Source organism: Anabrus simplex, chromosome 3 (assembly GCF_040414725.1).
Source record: "Anabrus simplex isolate iqAnaSimp1 chromosome 3, ASM4041472v1, whole genome shotgun sequence".
Classification (NCBI taxonomy): Eukaryota; Metazoa; Arthropoda; class Insecta; order Orthoptera; family Tettigoniidae; genus Anabrus; species Anabrus simplex.
The window spans coordinates 12361363-12380272 of NC_090267.1; the positions used below are offsets into that span (position 1 = coordinate 12361363).

Consider the following 18910-nt stretch of genomic DNA (forward strand, 5'->3'; position numbering starts at 1 on the left):
CTCAAGGTTGCTCCTACCCCTCCCCTCCCAGCTTGCTCTCCACCCTTGCAGGCACACCCCTACTACACACGTAGCAGCAGGCGGACGATTACCAGACCTCCTTGAGCAGCTAAGTTGACTAGTCGCCTCTCTACCAACATAAGGGGTAAGCGGTCTTAGACTCTCACTTAATTGGTGAGACTCTGTTTTTAATGATTTGGAGATTAGTGGTATGGAACTAAACAAGGCCATAGAGCTAGTGAACAATAGAGAATTGTGGGGACGTTTAGTAAATTCTCAGTCTTGCAGACTGAGCATTGATATGTATAAGAGTCTGCAATGAAAATCTTTGTATGTACGTAAATATCAGCAGTTATGAATAACGTTAATTCACAGTAGACTACAACAAGTCTTCCAAAACATTTGCTAGCTGTTAACAGGATTTAGATCTCCCAGGGGAGTTGGATCTAATCCAGGGCCATCCAGTTATTGCGCTCCGAGAGCGCGTCCGCGCTTGGGGAGCACTGGGCAGTCAGACTAGCACCACTACAGTGTGGCAGCGAGGAGACCTGAGACAGACGGACGATGTTCGGACCGCGCTGACTAGATACGTACGTACAGTCGTGCGGCCGACGGCTTTTGTGGGTTTGTTGATATATTGATAGTGCTGTTTTGCCATAACAAACATACCCCATATATAAATCGAAAGGAACTCCGATGTATGGAATGTGCAGGAAACGAAATAATAATAATAAACGAAAAGAATAATATGATTTATTTAAAACTGAAATATGAACATATTTGGGAGGAAAATTCAACAAAATTTTACCAAAATGAACAGATAGTACAGACCTTGAGTGACTTTTGCTCAGTCGTTTTTACGAGCTTTTAGTTTTGGAGCAAACAATCTTCTCCAAATTGGGCACAATATTTCTGGACACAGCTATTCTTAAACAATTGCGCAAGTTTCTATCGCTCATCGTTTGCACGATGTTTACTTTTGGTAAGCTTAAGGACCGAAAAGAAACGCTCACAAATGTACGTTGAGCCGAATATTGACAGAACTTTACATGCATGTTTATACAAAAGGGGGTGTTCTTCTTGCGGAAAGCCACTGTAAAATTCTTCTAAACTTCGTGACATTAGAAAGCGGTCTTTAAGACGAACATTGCACTGCAGTTCAATCAACTCTAATTGAAATAGCTGTGGAGCACTGTCTGCACTAAGAGAAAATGGTCGAACAAATACATCTAACACGGCTTGCAGTTCTGATAATTCTGAAAATCTTTTGTCAAACTCTTCTTGTAATTGGTGAATTACTTGCAAGTACTCATCAAAGTCGACACATTCTTTCACTGTTTCAAGCAATGGAAAATGTACTGTGTTCTTTGCACGCAACTGGTTTTCCCACAAAATCAATTTTCTTTTGAACGCTTAAATTTTTTCCACCAAATCGCAGATATTGTGCTTTTCGCCTTGAAGCGAAGTGTTCAAAGTATTCAGATGGGCAGTAATGTCGCTTAAAAATGCCAAGTCCGCCACCCACTTAGGATCACGCAAAAGAACTTCGGGCCGCCATTTCATGTCACAAAAAGTATCTATTGCGTTCCGCAAGCAAAAAATACGATGAAGCACCTTCGCCTTGCTCAGCCATCTTACTTCTGCGTGGTACGGGATATCCGGATACTCCGCTCGATGTCATCCAAGAACTCTTTGAATTGACGGTGCGTGAGTCCCTGGGAGCGAAGAAAATTTACCAGTCGCACAACTTTTGCACAGATTGCCTCCTGGTGTATCAAGCAATGAACCGCCGCCATTAGGGTACTACCGCTCTCAGCCATTTTTAATTTTACATAGCTGAGGAACCCTGTGCGTAGACCACGTAAAGCAGGAGCTCCATCCGTCGTTACACTCGTCAACCGCTCCCATTTTAATCCCACTGACTCAAAAACACCCTCCACTGCTTGGAAAATATCGAAATCAATAGTTGTGTCTTTGAGGGCTACCAAGTCTAGGAAATCCTCGGTGACGGGAAGATCGTCATCCACCCCTCGAATGAAAATAACGAGCTGAGCTCTGTCCGCAATGTCGGTTGATTCGTCGAGGGCGATGGAAAAGGATACACACTTTGTAGCCTTCTCCATTAATTGCTGTTCCATATCAACGGCCATGTCGTCTATTCTGCGAGCCACAGTTTGAGGAGAAAGAGAGATTTTGTCAAATTTCTCAACTAGCTCCATAGGACAAATACATGCCGCCACGTCCATTAGGCTCTCCTTGATTAAATTCACTTCCGTGAAGGGTTTCCCAGCCTTGGCAATTCGCAGCGAACATTTGTAGCTTGCTCGTAAAATGGGTCCACCAACCTCACTCTCCTCAATCTCCTGTCAGACAGAAATACAGCAAGTCACAATTTTAGTGTTATTCAGATAATTCAATCATTTCTTCATTCCCGTTTGTAAACAAGCATTTTGAAATTAAAACAACAATACTTACGGAATAGTGCTGCTTGAAAGTTTCTTTCAATTCTTCCAACTTTGATTGGCGACTGGCGCCTGTCAAATCACCGTAATCATCCCTGTGGTTGGCACTGTAGTGCCGTTCCAAATTGTGTCTCTTTAAACACATTAAATTTCGGTGGCACACTAAACATTTGGCATGCCTTTTGTAAGCTGTACAGAAAAATGAAATTTCCCATTCTTCTTTAAAGGCTGCTGCTTCACCACTCCTTTTTTTTTTTGTATGATGTTCAGTCATGACAACTGTGAAACATTTAGTTACACTCTGTCAACAAAGCGCATTGGACTAGACTAGCGACTGATGGATCGGCTGCTCGCTCAGCCAGCCAAGCTCCTCCCACCACTACCGAAACTACTGGACCTTCCCCAAAGCGCTCGGTGCACTGGCTGAGAGTGCCAGAGCGCTAGGGCTCGGGGAGCGCTGTTTGGATGGCCCTGATCTAATCACTAGAATATTGCAGGAAGTGTTTTTGTACTGGACAAGCACTGTAGCTATAAATTCAGGAAATGATTTTGGAATGTGCATTTCCTACCTGTTTTTATAATGGGAATACAGAGCTTACAAGTTTTCTACACTAGTATAAGTTTGGAAAAATCATGACTAGATGAAGCCTAGGAATGATTTAGAGATTTTACGTAAAGAATGATCTTTTTTCTCTGTAAGTTAAAACAAAGAGGTTTTCAGTGGGATTTCTTGTCTCTGCAAGAGTAATGTTGAAACGTAAGCCCATTCTCAAACACAGCAAGGGGCATTAAATTGCCTTATGAGGACATAATTTGAACACTCCTCACATAGCAGGTTCATCTTCATGGTAGGAATAAATATGCACATATTTGTAAATAAGCAAATAACAAATAACAGACATAATATCAATGAGAAGTGTGTGAAATAAACCTTTGTACATATGCGTTCTTGACAATAAATTACATTGTAAATGTTCAGGAACGTATTAGTTACTGTACTGATTATCCTTTTGGAATATATACTTGATGGTTCTGTTCGTATGATATAGGTGACATAGTAATAATTTTTTACGGTTCTTTCAGAGATACGAACGTTGAAGTATTGGCTAAAGTTCCTGTGTATCCATGTGACATTTGCAGTATGGCATTCAAGAGAAGAAGCACGCTTAAAAGCCACCTGTTAATTCACACCGGAGAAAGGCCACATGTTTGTAACATATGCAATAGGGCGTTTTCCTTGAAAAACACACTAAAGAGACATATGTTAGTTCACTCAGGAGAAAAGCCATACCGATGTTCAGTATGCAATAGTACATTTACGCAAAGTTCCTCTCTCAAAACCCATCTCTCAATTCACTCCGGAGAAACGCCCTATTTTTGTAGTGTCTGCAGTAAACCTTTTAGTCGTAAGTCGTATCTTAAGTACCATCATTTAACGCATTCAGGTGAAAGAGCTTACCAATGTAGTATTTGTTCGAGGAAGTTTTCTTTAAAGAGTCATCTATCGCGGCACCGTTTAACTCATTTAACGGATGACCAACATCGTTGTAATGTATGCAGTAGAGTGTTTTCTCGGAAGTTCTATCTTAATAAGCACCTGCTTACCCATTCTGAAGTTACAACTTTCCTTTGTGAAATCTGCAACGGGACGTTCTCGCACAAGTCTCATCTTACACGCCACTTGTTAATTCATTCGCGAGAAACGCTGTAGCGTTGTATGTAATCGTTCCGCTGTTCTGGGGCGAGCACCATTTAAATCATTTCCTGTTATCTTACTCTTGAAAATGGTCGTAATATTGCATTGTTTAATACAGTGAAAATGAAAATCTACAATCTGTTTTCCAGTCATTGACCGGGTCAGGGATGTAATGAATGAAACATATATAGGCTGTTATTACAATGGGGTCGCCACTCCCAAGGTGATTTTTATTAATGACTGATAAATGCGATGAAATGTTAATGGAAAGTGTTGCTGGAATGAAATATGACAGGGAAAACCGGAGTACCCGAGAAAAACCTGTCCCACCTCCGCTTTGTCCAGCACAAATCTCACATGGTGTCACCGGGATTTGAACCACGGTTACCAGCGGTGAGAGGCCGACGCGCTGCCGTCTGAGCCACGGAGGCTCTTGTCTAATACAATATGCCTTCAAATTGAAAGGCTGATACAGTCCACCAGTTAACTATCTCTGGGAGTAGGCCCTACCTTTATAATATGCAGTAGAACGTTTTTGATAAGCCTCTTTAAACGCACTTCTGAGTTAGTGTGTTCAGAGTAGAGGAATAACAAAAGCTCATTTAGTGACCCATAATGATGGGAAATTGTTGTATTGGTTACAGTGTGTGTGTGTGTGCGTGCGCGTGCATATGGATTCAGTCTGAACAAGAAAAAATGTCCGTAGATTGAAGTCTCAGAACTGTCCTGCATCAGGAAAATCACTTTCAGCGCTGTCATTCTTGTACCCAGCAATTATATCTTCTTTGCATTACAGAACATTAAGGTTCTACACTTTGAAATACAAATTTCTTTCAGGAGCATGTCTTAATTTATTTAGTACTGAAGCCTGATTCACATACAACATGGGAAAAAACATTTTAGTTGAAACGTGATGTTATTGACGAGAGTACAGCATGCAGCATTGACTCTTGCCATACAATACTTGTGGGAAGATTTCCTTCATCACATGCGTTTCGACCATTGCTCACACAAGCATTGTGATGCAAGGACTGCAGCCAGGTGGAAAATTGTGTGACCAACTTCGCTCTGAGGAAATTAAACACATTTTAAAATGTTCAATATATTCTTCGTGACATGTTGAAGTAATCCTTTTTCTGGCCAGATGTCCCACCTGGGGATGTTTTCAAATTATGGGAAAAGCCAGTCGTTTTTATGTCCTTCCTGTTGCCCACTTCCATCGTTTTCAATAACCTCGAAGACTGTTATAGACAACATGCGAGACATAAGTGTTAGGGTGTCCCTTACAAGGGCAATTTTTTTTCATTTATTGAAACTCATACCCTGTTATTGTGTTTATTAGTCTATTAGTTCCCCAAGTACAGAATTTCAACTTCCTACATTAATTTTAACCTGTGCCAACGGGGCCTGAGAATTTTAGATTACAGCTGCTTAAAGGGTCTTTTAAATGTAGTTGTTGATGATCACTCAACACAATTATTTTAGAGAAATATAAATGAAAACAGAAATTTATATAATGCTCTTCTTGTAAGTAACAAAAAGGTACAAATTTTATAGTTATTCATTTGGAAATTTCCTCTTCAAAGTCTCTATTTTACAGTCTGGCTAAATTTTTCTATGTTCTTGCACACAATTTAATAAGAACTGCTTCTGTTCTTCATCTGTGGTAATCAAACCATGAAAGTCTGTCATTAGTTTAACAGCTCTTTCAGCTGTATCATTAACTGATTTTAAGATAGAAACCTTCTTTTCACCTTCCACAAATGCCATGTTTTCTTTCCTTGAAGATACAATTTCTTGAAGGAAACCACTGTCCACGAACCTGCTACGCAGGTGTAGCAGGGGGAGAGGTGATACTCCCACGTGGCGCGTCCCAGGTGGCGGATAGGGGGGTCCTAACCGTCTTGCCGGCGGACTTGAGGGAAATAAAATACCTCTCGCGGACCAAACACACACCCCCTGTGGGTGGGGGAGGCTGACGAATAATACACCCACGGTATCCCCTGCCTGTCGTGCGAGGCGACTAAAAGGGGCGACCAAGGGATGAATGAATTAGAACCATGAAACGACTCTTGATTCGTACCATCATGCGGGGAACACCATGGGTTGCATGTACTTGCGAGTAGTTTCACCAACATGGTACGAAGTATGTTTGTGATTCGTTGCAGTAAAAAGCCTGGCCGGGTGGATTCCAGTACCCGTGCGTTGTACCCATGTGGGCAACACCGCGGGTCTGGGCGTAGCCTGTGAGTTGTACCACTATATGCGCGACATCGTGGGACTGCGTTGCCTGTGATTAGTACTCACTATGTGCGGAACACCACGGGGCCCTTGGGACCGGCACCCGTGACTAGTACCCTAGGTGAAGAAACTCATCGGTTTGCGTTGGCTGTGGGTGGCGCCATTGTGTGCGAAACACCATAGGTCTGCGTAACCTGTACGAAGTACAATACTTGTGAGTAGTACCATCTTTTGTGGAACACCGTGAGTCCTCGCTACTTCTGATTAATACCCCAACGTGACACATACCATGGTTCTATTTTACTCGCGACATGTACCATTCTGTGGGGCCTTAGACGTGGATTTTGCACCCCCTTTAGACACCAAGCATCATTGTGCTTTATGGGTGGTTCCTTGGTCGGTAATAATGTTATTTTCGTTCTCTGTTGAATCCGATCCACTGGTTTTTGTTTTTGTTTGTTTGTTTTGTGTTTTGTTTGGTTCCTGTCCATCCATTCATTCTTCATGACATTTTTTAAATTTATTTTTTGGTCAGTGGATGCCTTTGTAATTTTTGTTCTTTCATTTCGTACCATTAGGGGCCGATGACCTTCGATGTTAGGCCCCTTAAAACAACAAGCATCATCATCATCATCGAAACCACTGTCAAGTTTCAGTCATGAAAATAAATCTTTACTCTTGACAGAAACAAAATCACTCAAAGATTTCCCTGAAACAATATAAAAATACTTGTAGTGCCTATAAATAAAACAAATAAGTTCTAAATTAAATACCAGATTAAACACTATTAGTCTACTACGTACCATATAGAGAGCCAGATATCTATTCTTTCAATGGAACATGTCTCTGTCCAGAATCACCAAAGCTTTATTTTTGTAAGTTTTCTACAATATTTCCTTTAGTCTGTTCATTAACTTCATTATCAAAAATTGAAAGGATGGCTGTTTCCTCTGACAAGTACCACAAATGTTGACTGAACTTGTTTAATCCTTTAATGCCAAAATTATTTTTTCATCCGTTTTCTTTGAAATTCGTCTAAATCACTTCAGGTCCATAGTATAGCATAACTACAAAACATTAAGCTCATACTTTTCACGGTTTCATTGTTAGGTGGCATGTTCATATGATCACACTAGGCGGGTGTGTTAGCATTTCAGTCTGTATAGCATTTCTTTAGTATTTATAGATTTTATGTATTGATATTGATAAGTTATGAACAAAATACACTAAAATAAACTAAAGATGATTATTTATGAAGAATATACATTAATTACAATATGTATATACATACATCAATGAAAGTCTCGAGATATTCGTAATATATTACATTCAAGTTATCTAATTCACAGAAATTACCGATTAGGAACAAATATAAGAACTGTATGTTCACACTGTATAAAATAGGACAAAGCATGGAGCTCAGAGTCCAACATTACATTTTATGCACTCGATGCGAACAATACTGGTGCATTCCTTTCCAGCACAGCGTCGTCGATTGCAGGGCGCTACGAGGTGCCCAATCCCATCAATTTGTACGTCGTCGGTGACACTACTCTGCTGGATACTGTATCTTGAGTTGATGGGGCGGCCTCTTCCTAGTGGCGTTATTTTGAACTTATGTAGATATGTTTGCACAATGTGGCGACGAAATTTTCGATGTGATAAATCACATCCAAACCTCCTTAGCAGTAACCATGAATTGTGAATGGATATGTCCAGGAGCCATGTGAATAGCGAGCACCACCATTTCTTTCCATGTATGCCTACTCTGTAGTACGACACATTCTGGTCCATCCTATCTGTTCCTCCCATTCCACTGTCATAAGCTCCAAACACAGCTGGCCGGTTTGTACGCACTTTCCTTTTCTCTGCCTGGGAGTATTGTGTTACCATAGAAACTGGTTCAACACCATGGCATGTTGATGCTATGGTAACCACGGAGTTATCAACCCACCGAACAATACTTATGCCCTCCAAGTTCGTTGCCATATCATATGTCCCACGAGCCTGTCTCTTCATTTCATTTGAAGGTGTGATCGAGCAGTCTTTGGGAATTCTATTCTCTCGAATGGTTCCTGTAGCGCCACATCCGCAATGTTTTAGATGAGCCAAAAGTGCCATTCCAGTAAAAAGATTATTGAAATATAGTTGAAAGGGTAAGTGTGACATATCATCAGCATCAGTACCATTGGAGCAGCACACTTACCAAATCGTTGCTCATATTCAGTATTACCATAAGAATTCTTTCCTTGATATATGTTAAAATTTATGAGATAGCCAGGAGGAGTGTTCAAACACCAGACCTTATAACCAAAGCAGATGGGCTTTCCGCGGATGAGTTGCTTGCAGCTGTGCCTACCATAATATTCCACCATGCATTCATCAAAATCTAAATCCTTTTCAGGCTGGAAATTCACGAGGAATCTTTTCTTCAGCATGTTTATAAGAGGTCGTAATTTCCTCGTTTTATCATTCATAACAGGCTGAGTATTATCCGCGCAATGAATGAAGCGACAAATTTCCAGAAAGCGGTCTCTTCTTACAGCATTTACAACAAGTGTATTACGTACATCATCCGCTGCTTCCCAATACGATCGTTTGCTAGGCACGTTGTAACCGGAAAGAATTAGCACAGCAAGAAATACTTTTAATTCCTCCTTAGATATTTTTGGGTCGTCACAATTCTTAAACAAGCCAAACTTGCTTGATTCTTGAATCATGAACTCCATCACTTCGTTGTCAAACATTAGTTCAATGCACTCTGTAGATTTGCCGGATAACGTGGAAAAAGCGGCTTCCGGGAATATGCCAACTGAATCTCGGTTGTCATCCTTACTCCACACAGGAATTATTCTTTGAAGTTTAGTTTTCTTGCTAGATGACTGATCTGAAATACCTGCTGAAACGGGATCATCGTCTGCGCCTCCTATTCGATCGTTGCCAGCGAGTACAATTTCTGCCTTACATGAAAGCTGGCGACCTGTGAGGTTATCAACCAAACCACCAACATCTTCATCTCCTGGATCTTCGTCGGAGTGAATATTAGCTTCTGGAGGTTCAATAACAATGCTGTTAACATCTCCAATTGGTTCGTCCGATTCAAGAATATCTAATACTCCTTGGAGCGTAATGTCCTTGTAAAAAGGGAAACAAGGTTTTGTAGCTGCATATATGTTAACAAGTCGCATTTATTTAAATGTAGAATAGATGACCGTAAGTCGAATAAAGTTCAATGAAAATTGATGTATAACAGAAATTGTAACAGGTAGCATAACATCCACCATCAAATACACGCACAGGGTGAATAGCTAATACAACCGCCTAGCGTGATCATATGATCACGCAATGTTTTAAGTGCCTACGGGAGTAATATTTACTGTTAAATGTAAATTAACTGCATCATAATGTGAACATAGATCACTCCCAAACTTGTTAAGCATATGAGATGTGTAATCTAAACACAAATATATGTGAAATATCAAACTTACTTGAAGCGCGCCATCATGATTCAGCTGCTGTGACAATGACACGAAACGAAAGTGCACCGAAACAATGAGTCGATATGTATCACGTAATAATATGCTCGCACACAGTTGCCACATGCTTCTTGAATTGATCTACACAGTCAGCAATCAATTCCAGTGTTATACAAAACACTGAGAGCAATTTAAATGAAAGAATGCAGGCCGTGATCATATGGACACGCACGGCGTTAACGGGTTAAAGTCGCATTGGAAATCAACTTGTCAACTTTCTCGTAATCTTTTAAGGTCTTTAAAAAACAAAAATCTTGATTCGACTCTTTTATCGCCAAACTACATCCAAGCCAGGGCTTCACGTAAACTGCCACAATGAATAAACAAACAATCGAAACAGACTTTCAACGTATTAGGTCGTGTTACGTACATGTAGTACGTGTTGAAGAGATGTTAAGTACAGAACAAAAATGGCCAGCCGGACACCAGTGGGATCAGAACCCACAACCTCCCGATTTCGCGTCGGTTGCTCTACCAATTGAGCTATGGTGGCCTAGGCCATCTTTGTTCTGTTTGAAAGGATCTGAGCTACAGGTCTGGCACTGCTGCTAGCACACTGTAGAGTGCGTTTAAGTCGCCCGTTGGGGGGCATTACAATGAATATTGAATTTTCACGACCGCATTGTAATCGAAGTTTCGATTCAGTAAACACATTGCCAACCATCGTGCTTGATGCATTGCATCAGGAGGTCTGATTTTTATTTTATTTTTAATGTCACCACCCAGAAAAACAATATTGAGCTCAATAAGCTCACAGATCATCTCGTACAGTCGATTTTACCAGCTCATTGTTAAAAAGTCACCAATTCAATAATATTTGCCTCACAGACATGTTGTTAGACAAAATCAGTGCATGGTTCGATGGCACTAGGATTAATATTCTTCCAGTTGTCTCTAAAGTTTTTGATCAGCGGAATATCTGGACTGCAAGTGTTTTGTTGGATCTTTGATTCAAACACATGTTTGAGCACCAGTTCGTAAATATGATGGTGGCAAGTTTTTGCTCTAAAAGCACACAAGCTCTGTTCGCGCGTCCTGTATTAGATGCTGTTGTATCACAGCACATTATTTGTACCTTATCATCAAGGTTCCAGTTATGAAGGGCATTTGACACTGCTTTCGCTTGCTCTTTGCCGGAAGAGTTGTCTAACTTCGGCACAACAAGAAGTTGTTCTTCCTCGTCATGTGAAATAATAAAATGTAGGCGAACTTCTTATGTCCAGAGCAGGTAACAATTTTCCACCCCAATGAACAGTAACTACTTCGGGCACGTTATTCTGAAAATCGGATTTAATGGATCTCGCTCTATCTTTTCTCATTTGTGTTCGAATGCGTTGAATAGAATATTTGTTGATCGGGTAATTGTCAGAATTAGGTCCAAGTGCTTCTCCTACAAACTGAATTACATAAACAGAATCTCTGATGCTTAGTTGACATCTGTCTTAAGTTGCAACTAATTTAGATGTGATAAAATCTTTTCTTCCTCTTCTTGTTGATGTAGCTAAAGAACTTACAGATTGAGATGTGGATGGCAGAGATTCTTCCAGGCATTCTTCAGAACTTGTGGATTGTTCTTCTACGTCTTCATGTGTATCAAAAGTCTGTAAAGTTGCACATTTCAATGAGCTCGTGGAAGGCATTTGCTTTAGTCTCTTTTTATCTTCTGCGAGTTTTCTCAGCCTGTTCCTTTCTTCAATATCAGCCAACTTTTTTGTCACCACCCGCTAGGCACCCCGGACTTTGCTTTTGCAAAAATATTTTATCTTCTTCGATTTGTATTCTTTCAAGAGCATCAGCATGTGCGATATCGAATAAATTATCTAATTCGAGTTGAAAGTTCTCTTCACGGCGCCTATGTAAATCCTGAATCTTCTTGCTATTTTTTGCAGTTCTCGCCAGACCTGATAAAGATCCACTAATTTCTTAACACAATTAGGCACAGCTCTGGTAGGTATTCTAGCCTTTTCCCAGAATATATTGCACTCCCGAATGACAAGATTTGCGCTTTCACTAACAGTCAACTTAACCTCACGTATGTTGAAAAATAGAACTGCGAGAACTTGACGATTAGACGGTAATTTTGCGCCTGTTATTTGGTGATTTACTGCATCAACCAAGAAAATGCTTTTTTATTGCTCCTTAGTTCCACTAACATCTTCGAAATATAAAACAATCTGTGCTAGCTACCCGATAAGCGAAAGCTAATTGACAGTAACAATGAGAGCGCGCCACTCTTGTGACGCAACTTGTATGGACATGTTTGCCCGCGAATCGGCACGGGTTGCACTGTTCCAAATAATGAAAAAAATTGTTTTTGGGTGTTTTAGGCCCAAATGAATAAAACAATGTTTGTTTTGCAAAACTAAAACTTTGAAAAATAAGGGACACACTAATAAGGGCACACATTCTAAACACGTGTTTTACTGTATTTGTATTACCTTGTGAAGGATTAAAACCGATAAACCACATTATCATTGCCCTTTTGAAAAATTCGCACCTGTTAAGACCAGAAGGGATTAACTCTGTTAGTGTGCTTATTTATATCACCGATGCAGCTTCGTATATTGTTCAGCCTACCAGAAAAATCTGTTATACAAAAATATTCCATATGACATGCTCTGCAGACGCCTGTATAGAGTGTCTGTAGCTAATCGTAATTCATACTCATGTAGACTGTTTTATATCATGTACAGGATGTTTAAAAATTCAGTGCTCCAACTGCTAAAGTTATTGACCAATTCAAACATTTTGTAGTGTATGTTAATAAGTAATAATAAACTGTACTTTGATGGTATACTGTATATTCATTGTGATTCCACAAGACCTTCAGTATTACATATCCTGTTAAACATATCAGATTGCAATGTACTGTATGTGCTGTGACAAAACCCCGTACACTTACATTTATTTTGAGCAGAGTGGGATTGTGTTCGAGTTTCAGATTGAATCCGGGGAAGAGCTCTCTGCTCGGAAGGTTGGAGCTATGTACTCTACAGCATATGCTGGGGATCTTAGAGCATGTACATTAGGCAAAGGCACATCATTGTAGAGTATCTGTCATGGGTGGAATGTTGATGTGTGTACAGTAAGATTCCAATTAAATTGATGTGTTATAGTTTTATTCTCAACTACTCCAGATATCCATGTCCAACGTATCGTTATTTCATAGCAAATATATTTATTTCTGTTCTGTCAATCATAGAATTTAAGTATTAAATTCCAATACCCCCTGTGAAAATAATTATTTCTGAACACTTATTCAAAAATATTAAACTTTCAGAAAAATTACACCATGTATTCCTCTTCCACCTCCTCTGTAATTGCAAGATGGGGCAATTAGCTTGCAGCTGCCTTTAGTTATGCAGAACATTACAATGAAATTCTCATGGTTGGTTCATGCATTTTGTGGAAGACAGCTGCCTTTCTGCAGGGCAATTTGCATCACAATCTGCAGTTAATGGAAATTTGCCACAAGCTACGAGGCAGCTGGGAACATCTCTTCTACAAATTTCTGAAGTGATTAACATAATTTTAAATGTACTGGAAACAATTAACAAGGCACTGGAAGGATAAGGTGGAAGAATAATTCCATGGTGCTTACATACATCTTCATTATAGATTCTTATACCTTTCAACATTCACTCTGCAAGCTTCTGTGTATTTTCTAAACACTGCTACAATTCTGAATTTGTTACTAGCTCTGTGGCCTCACTTAATTCTGTACCTCCTATCATCAAATCTTTAGAAAGCGAGTCTAACCATCATTGTCTTTGTCTCCCGATACTTCACTTACCATCCATGGTCAAGTCTATTATCCTCCCAGGTATCCGGTCCTCCTCTACAAGAAGGATATTAATTATGTGCAATGTGGTGAAAGAGGAGAACATACTTGTTAAATAACAATGTGGATTCCTCACTCTTGCTGCATTAAACTGAATCTCCCTGCATTATAAATATGGTCTAACTGATAAGCTCACAAGTGTCTCTTTGCCAGAGTTCATATATACATAGGTATATGTAGTAAATCCTCATTATGAGGAAGATGATGATGATGATGCTTGTTGTTTTAAGGGGCCTAACATCGAAGGTCATCGGCCCCTTATGAGGAAGAAGTTTACAATGATGCTGCTATTAAGTCAATCGTGTGAACCAAAGTATTTCTTAATCTATGTCTATCGGGTTGTCTGGAGTTCAATGTCCTCACCATGAAAGCCTACAATCCCACTTAACATAGAAGATAATATGCATGGTCTAGTCATGGTTAACACAGAATTGGATATTGCACTCACAACACTTTGCAGAGAATTTATCTCCTATCAATAGTCAATCTTTATAAATTTAATTGCCCCCTCACAAATAATCTTCAAATATGGAAATGGGCTGTTCTTCATTGTTTCTCTCTGATTGTGGTGTGATTTGCTGATCCATTCTATTGAATTTAATGTGAGAAGGAACATTATATTGTAACATGTCGGCGGGGTAAGTAAAAGAAGACAGAACATGGTAGTCAATTTCTAAAACTGATTAGCTAATTACTAAAATTATACTTTTACACACACAGAGCAACTGATTTCACGACTTAAAAAAGTACACACAATTACATAGTTTGAGTGCTGTCTCGTGTAGTTCTCACTGTTTATCTATCCTGATACACTCAGCTGCTCAGTCACACTCGTTCACTGCCCGCGCACGACAGTCTAGTAGCTCAGGATGTGGTGCACTGTCCACACGCCAATGGAGCTCTGTTCGTAGCCTACACACGTCTCCTTTGAGCTGCACCACAACACCCAATGTCCCCCTACAGCAACCGGCCCAATGAGGTGACAGCCCCAAGAGGCAAGCACACACAGACTGACAGCACTTTTCACCCTCTTTGCTCACTCACTAAGTGCCCCAACTCCAACCCAACTCTCGGCTGAGCTCCTGGCAATTAGATCATGTCCTATACCTGCCACCAGCCCTTCGAGTTGCATCGGTCTCACAAAGCTCATGGAAGCCTCCAGACATAGAAATCTCTTGGCCTGTGGAACTCGTAGTTTCCATGCCTAAAAGCTATTAGTGACGCAAGGGCCAGTGACAGCCACTGAGCGCCGCCCCTCTCCAGTCAGATCGGTGGAGCAGTGGGGAGGGCCGCCCTGGCACATCGACGTCACATATGAGACCGAACCACAACTGATCGCTCCCTAATTCATCGCTGTTCTGAAAAACAGTGAACATACCACAAAATATTTAACACTATTCTTTTTATTTAAATCAGAATTGTATCTGATTTGTTAGCCCTATCTTCATGTATGTACTACTGGGTGATCAAATACACTGACTGACAGAGCAAATGCAACACCAAGAAGGAATGGTTCGAAAGGGATGAAAGTTGGGGAAAAAACAGAGACGGCACGGACGAATAATTGATGTTTATTTCAAACCGATATGCAGGTTACACAATGCGCACGGCATCGACTCAGTAGGATGTACGACCACCGCGAGCGGCGATGCACGCAGAAACACGTCGAGGTACAGAGTCAATAAGAGTGCGGATGGTGTCCTGAGGGATGGTTCTCCATTCTCTGTCAACCATTTGCCACAGTTGGTCGTCCGTACGAGGCTGGGGCAGAGTTTGCAAACGGCGTCCAATGAGATCCCACACGTGTTCGATTGGTGAGAGATCCGGAGAGTACGCTGGCCACGGAAGCATCTATACACCTCGTAGAGCCTGTTGGGAGATGCGAGCAGTGTGTGGGCGGGCATTATCCTGCTGAAACAGAGCATTGGGCAGCCCCTGAAGGTACGGGAGTGCCACCGGCCGCAGCACATGCTGCACGTAGTGGTGCGCATTTAACGTGCCTTGAATACGCACTAGAGGTGACGTGGAATCATACGCAATAGCGCCCCAAACCATGATGCCGCGTTGTCTAGCCGTAGGGCGCTCCACAGTTACTGCCGGATTTGACCTTTCTCCACGCCGACGCCACACTCGTCTGCGGTGACTATCACTGACAGAACAGAAGCGTGACTCATCGGAGAACACGACGTTCCGCCATTCCCTCATCCAAGTCGCTCTAGCCCGGCATCATGCCAGGCGTGCACGTCTATGCTGTGGAGTCAATGGTAGTCTTCTGAGCGGACGCCGGGAGTGCAGGCCTCCTTCAACCAATCGACGGGAAATTGTTCTGGTCGATATTGGAACAGCCAGGGTGTCTTGCACATGCTGAAGAATGGCGGTTGACGTGGCGTGCAGGGCTGCCACCGCTTGGCGGCGGATGCGCCGATCCTCGCGTGCTGACGTCACTCGGGCTGCGCCTAGACCCCTCGCACGTGCCACATGTCCCTGCGCCAACCATCTTCGCCACAGGCGCTGCACCGTGGACACATCCCTATGGGTATCGGCTGCGATTTGACGAAGCGACCAACCTGCCCTTCTCAGCCCGATCACCATACCCCTCGTAAAGTCGTCTGTCTGCTGGAAATGCCTCCGTTGACGGCGGCCTGGCATTCTTAGCTATACACGTGTCCTGTGGCACACGACAACACGTTCTACAATGACTGTCGGCTGAGAAATCACGGTACGAAGTGGGCCATTCGCCAACGCCGTGTCCCATTTATCGTTCGCTACGTGCGCAGCACAGCGGCGCATTTCACATCATGAGCATACCTCAGTGACGTCAGTCTACCCTGCAATTGGCATAAAGTTCTGACCACTCCTTCTTGGTGTTGGATTTGCTCTGTCAGTCAGTGTATAATCTAATCTGCCAAGGGCGCTTTCGTTGTCTGTGTGCGGGCTGAGGTCAGTGAAATATACAACACTTACACAAACTGTTTTAAGGTGTTCATTACTCACCAGAGGAGGTGTTAAAACTGCCTACACACCTTCTCCACTTTTTTTTAGCACATCGCACACTGCAATTTTCCTGATTTAACTGGACAAAAATAAGTTTTTGACTTCTTGACATGGGCTGAAATATGTAGTGATTTATGTTCTTGGCTGTACAAGGAATGCCTAGATAGCACGAAAAAACCTAACTGTTTTGCTCGCTCGCTGTTGCTCTTTATATGTGGAAGTGTGTAGTATAGGTATGGAATTTTGCATGGGGTGAAAAATCAATGTTATCAATCTTGTGCAGAATACAGAGAAACAGAATGCCTGTGTTTCATGGGGAAAGTGGAACATTAGTAACCCAGAGATTCCGTGGCACATTCAGTGAAGACTGTCCTACGCACGTTAGTCTGGTACTTTGAAGACAGGAAAATAAGAAGCAGACACATATTATGTAAACTGGAAACATGTTTAGAGAAGTAGGTCACTGGGCCAGATGGTAAGAGTAAGGTAACTGTTTAACTATGATTTTATCAGGTTGGAAAGCGTAAATCTTTACGCAACAGTGTTAGCGAAATGTAGACTCAGCCGTATGATTTGAGTACACAGTTTTATTTCAACTGTCGTGTATTGATTTGCGGAAAAATCTTGAATTTGTGATTGAATTGACGTCAGCGGAGTGTCGTTTAATTTTGAGTGTCATGTCATTTATTTCAGTAAACAACGTTGACAGGGATTGAATTTTAATCCATAACCTGCCATGGAAAATTGAGATCTTTGTTGGTGTGAAAGTTGCATTTTTGTAGCGTTTGGAAAAAATCTGACATCATGTTTGCTATTATTTCTTGTGATGTTTCAATTTGTTGATGTGGTTCCATCCACAAATGATTCATATGTGTTGTTTACTCCAGCGGGAGTTTGTATTTTTGTGCTAGCTCTCCTCATGCAGGCGGTGTGTACAGTTACTATCAGGAATTTCATGAAGCAGTTATGTAGCTTTAAGACTGGCATTTCACTGTAATATCATGTGCAGACATGGAATATGAGTACTTATTGAAATGCTTACATGACCCAAACAGATGCCAGCCATGACAGTGTCATAATTCAAGCTCAGTTTATTAATGTTAAGTCCATGTGTCGACATACAAAGGGCTTGCATCAAGATAGATTAATTGAAGGTAATTTTTATGTGAATTTTTGTTCTGATCAAGTTTAATTACATGTATTAATTTAATAAATATTTTTATCAATGTTATGTCGTGGTATGCCTATGTTCATTAATAATATTAGTGTCCTTCTTTTCTCCATACAGTTAAGAATATATGTTACCTGTCACTTATAGCCAAGGTGTAATTTAAGTCAGCAGTATTTTATTTTCCATGGACTGTCACCCCTTCGGATCCGCTGAGTAACTTGCAGCATTATCGATTTGGTAATTATAAGGCGACAGTATAGAAATCAAGACAAATGGAGCCGTAACTTCCCTGGTGCTTAAGTGTACTTTGATCGTATACTTGTGATGGTAAAGTGCAATTTCAGATTTTTAAAAATATAGTAAGAAGTAAGAAAGTAACATGGGACTTAAACAGGCTCCAAAATGGACAAACAAACCAGAAATGTGCAGATGATACTAATGCATTCATGGTTTCTATTAATTGTGAGATGTACTGGGAAATATGAAATGAGGGATCTTTGACATAGCACAGAGAACTTGGGGAATGGACGATGAATACCATGGATTACTGAAGATATATTAGAACTCATACAGAAATGAAGGAAGATGTACACAGCAGGAAGCCAAGATCAATAGAGAAAGGTAAATAATATCATTGTGAAGAAGTAATGACAGCTCCAGGAATCTGAACAGATAGTGGAAGAAAACAAAATACTGCCAATAATCGCATGGGAATAATTTGACCTAGCACTAAGCAACTAAAAGACAACAAAGAATCATGACTGGACGACATACCAGCAGAACTTCTCAGCTTAATGGGAAAAAGAATGAAAAACTGTAAAATAATATTCCAAGAAGCTATTGTGGTGAAAGGCCTGAAAGGCCTGAAGGTTTTACTAAAAGCAGAACAGTTACCTTACCAAAGAAAGTAAATGCCATTGAGTGTTCCAACTATAGAACACTAACACTGCTTTTGCACGCGTCCAAAAT

The 18910-nt window shown here is 41.0% G+C and overlaps 1 protein-coding gene across 2 annotated transcripts in view; it reads left to right on the top strand.

Annotated features, from left to right (window-relative positions):
- LOC136865924 (uncharacterized) overlaps positions 1 to 18910 on the top strand; it is a 137751-nt gene that overhangs the window by 37570 nt on the left and 81271 nt on the right. The window contains exon 5 of one of the 2 annotated variants that reach the window (XM_067142473.2): positions 12877 to 13021. The exons of the other annotated variant lie outside the window; for it this stretch is intronic. Within the exon in view, the coding sequence (XP_066998574.2) occupies positions 12877 to 12964 (88 nt within the window). The 3' untranslated portion in view covers positions 12965 to 13021. Of the gene's footprint in view, positions 1 to 12876; positions 13022 to 18910 lie in introns of those variants that run through there. 2 annotated transcript variants of the gene reach the window in all.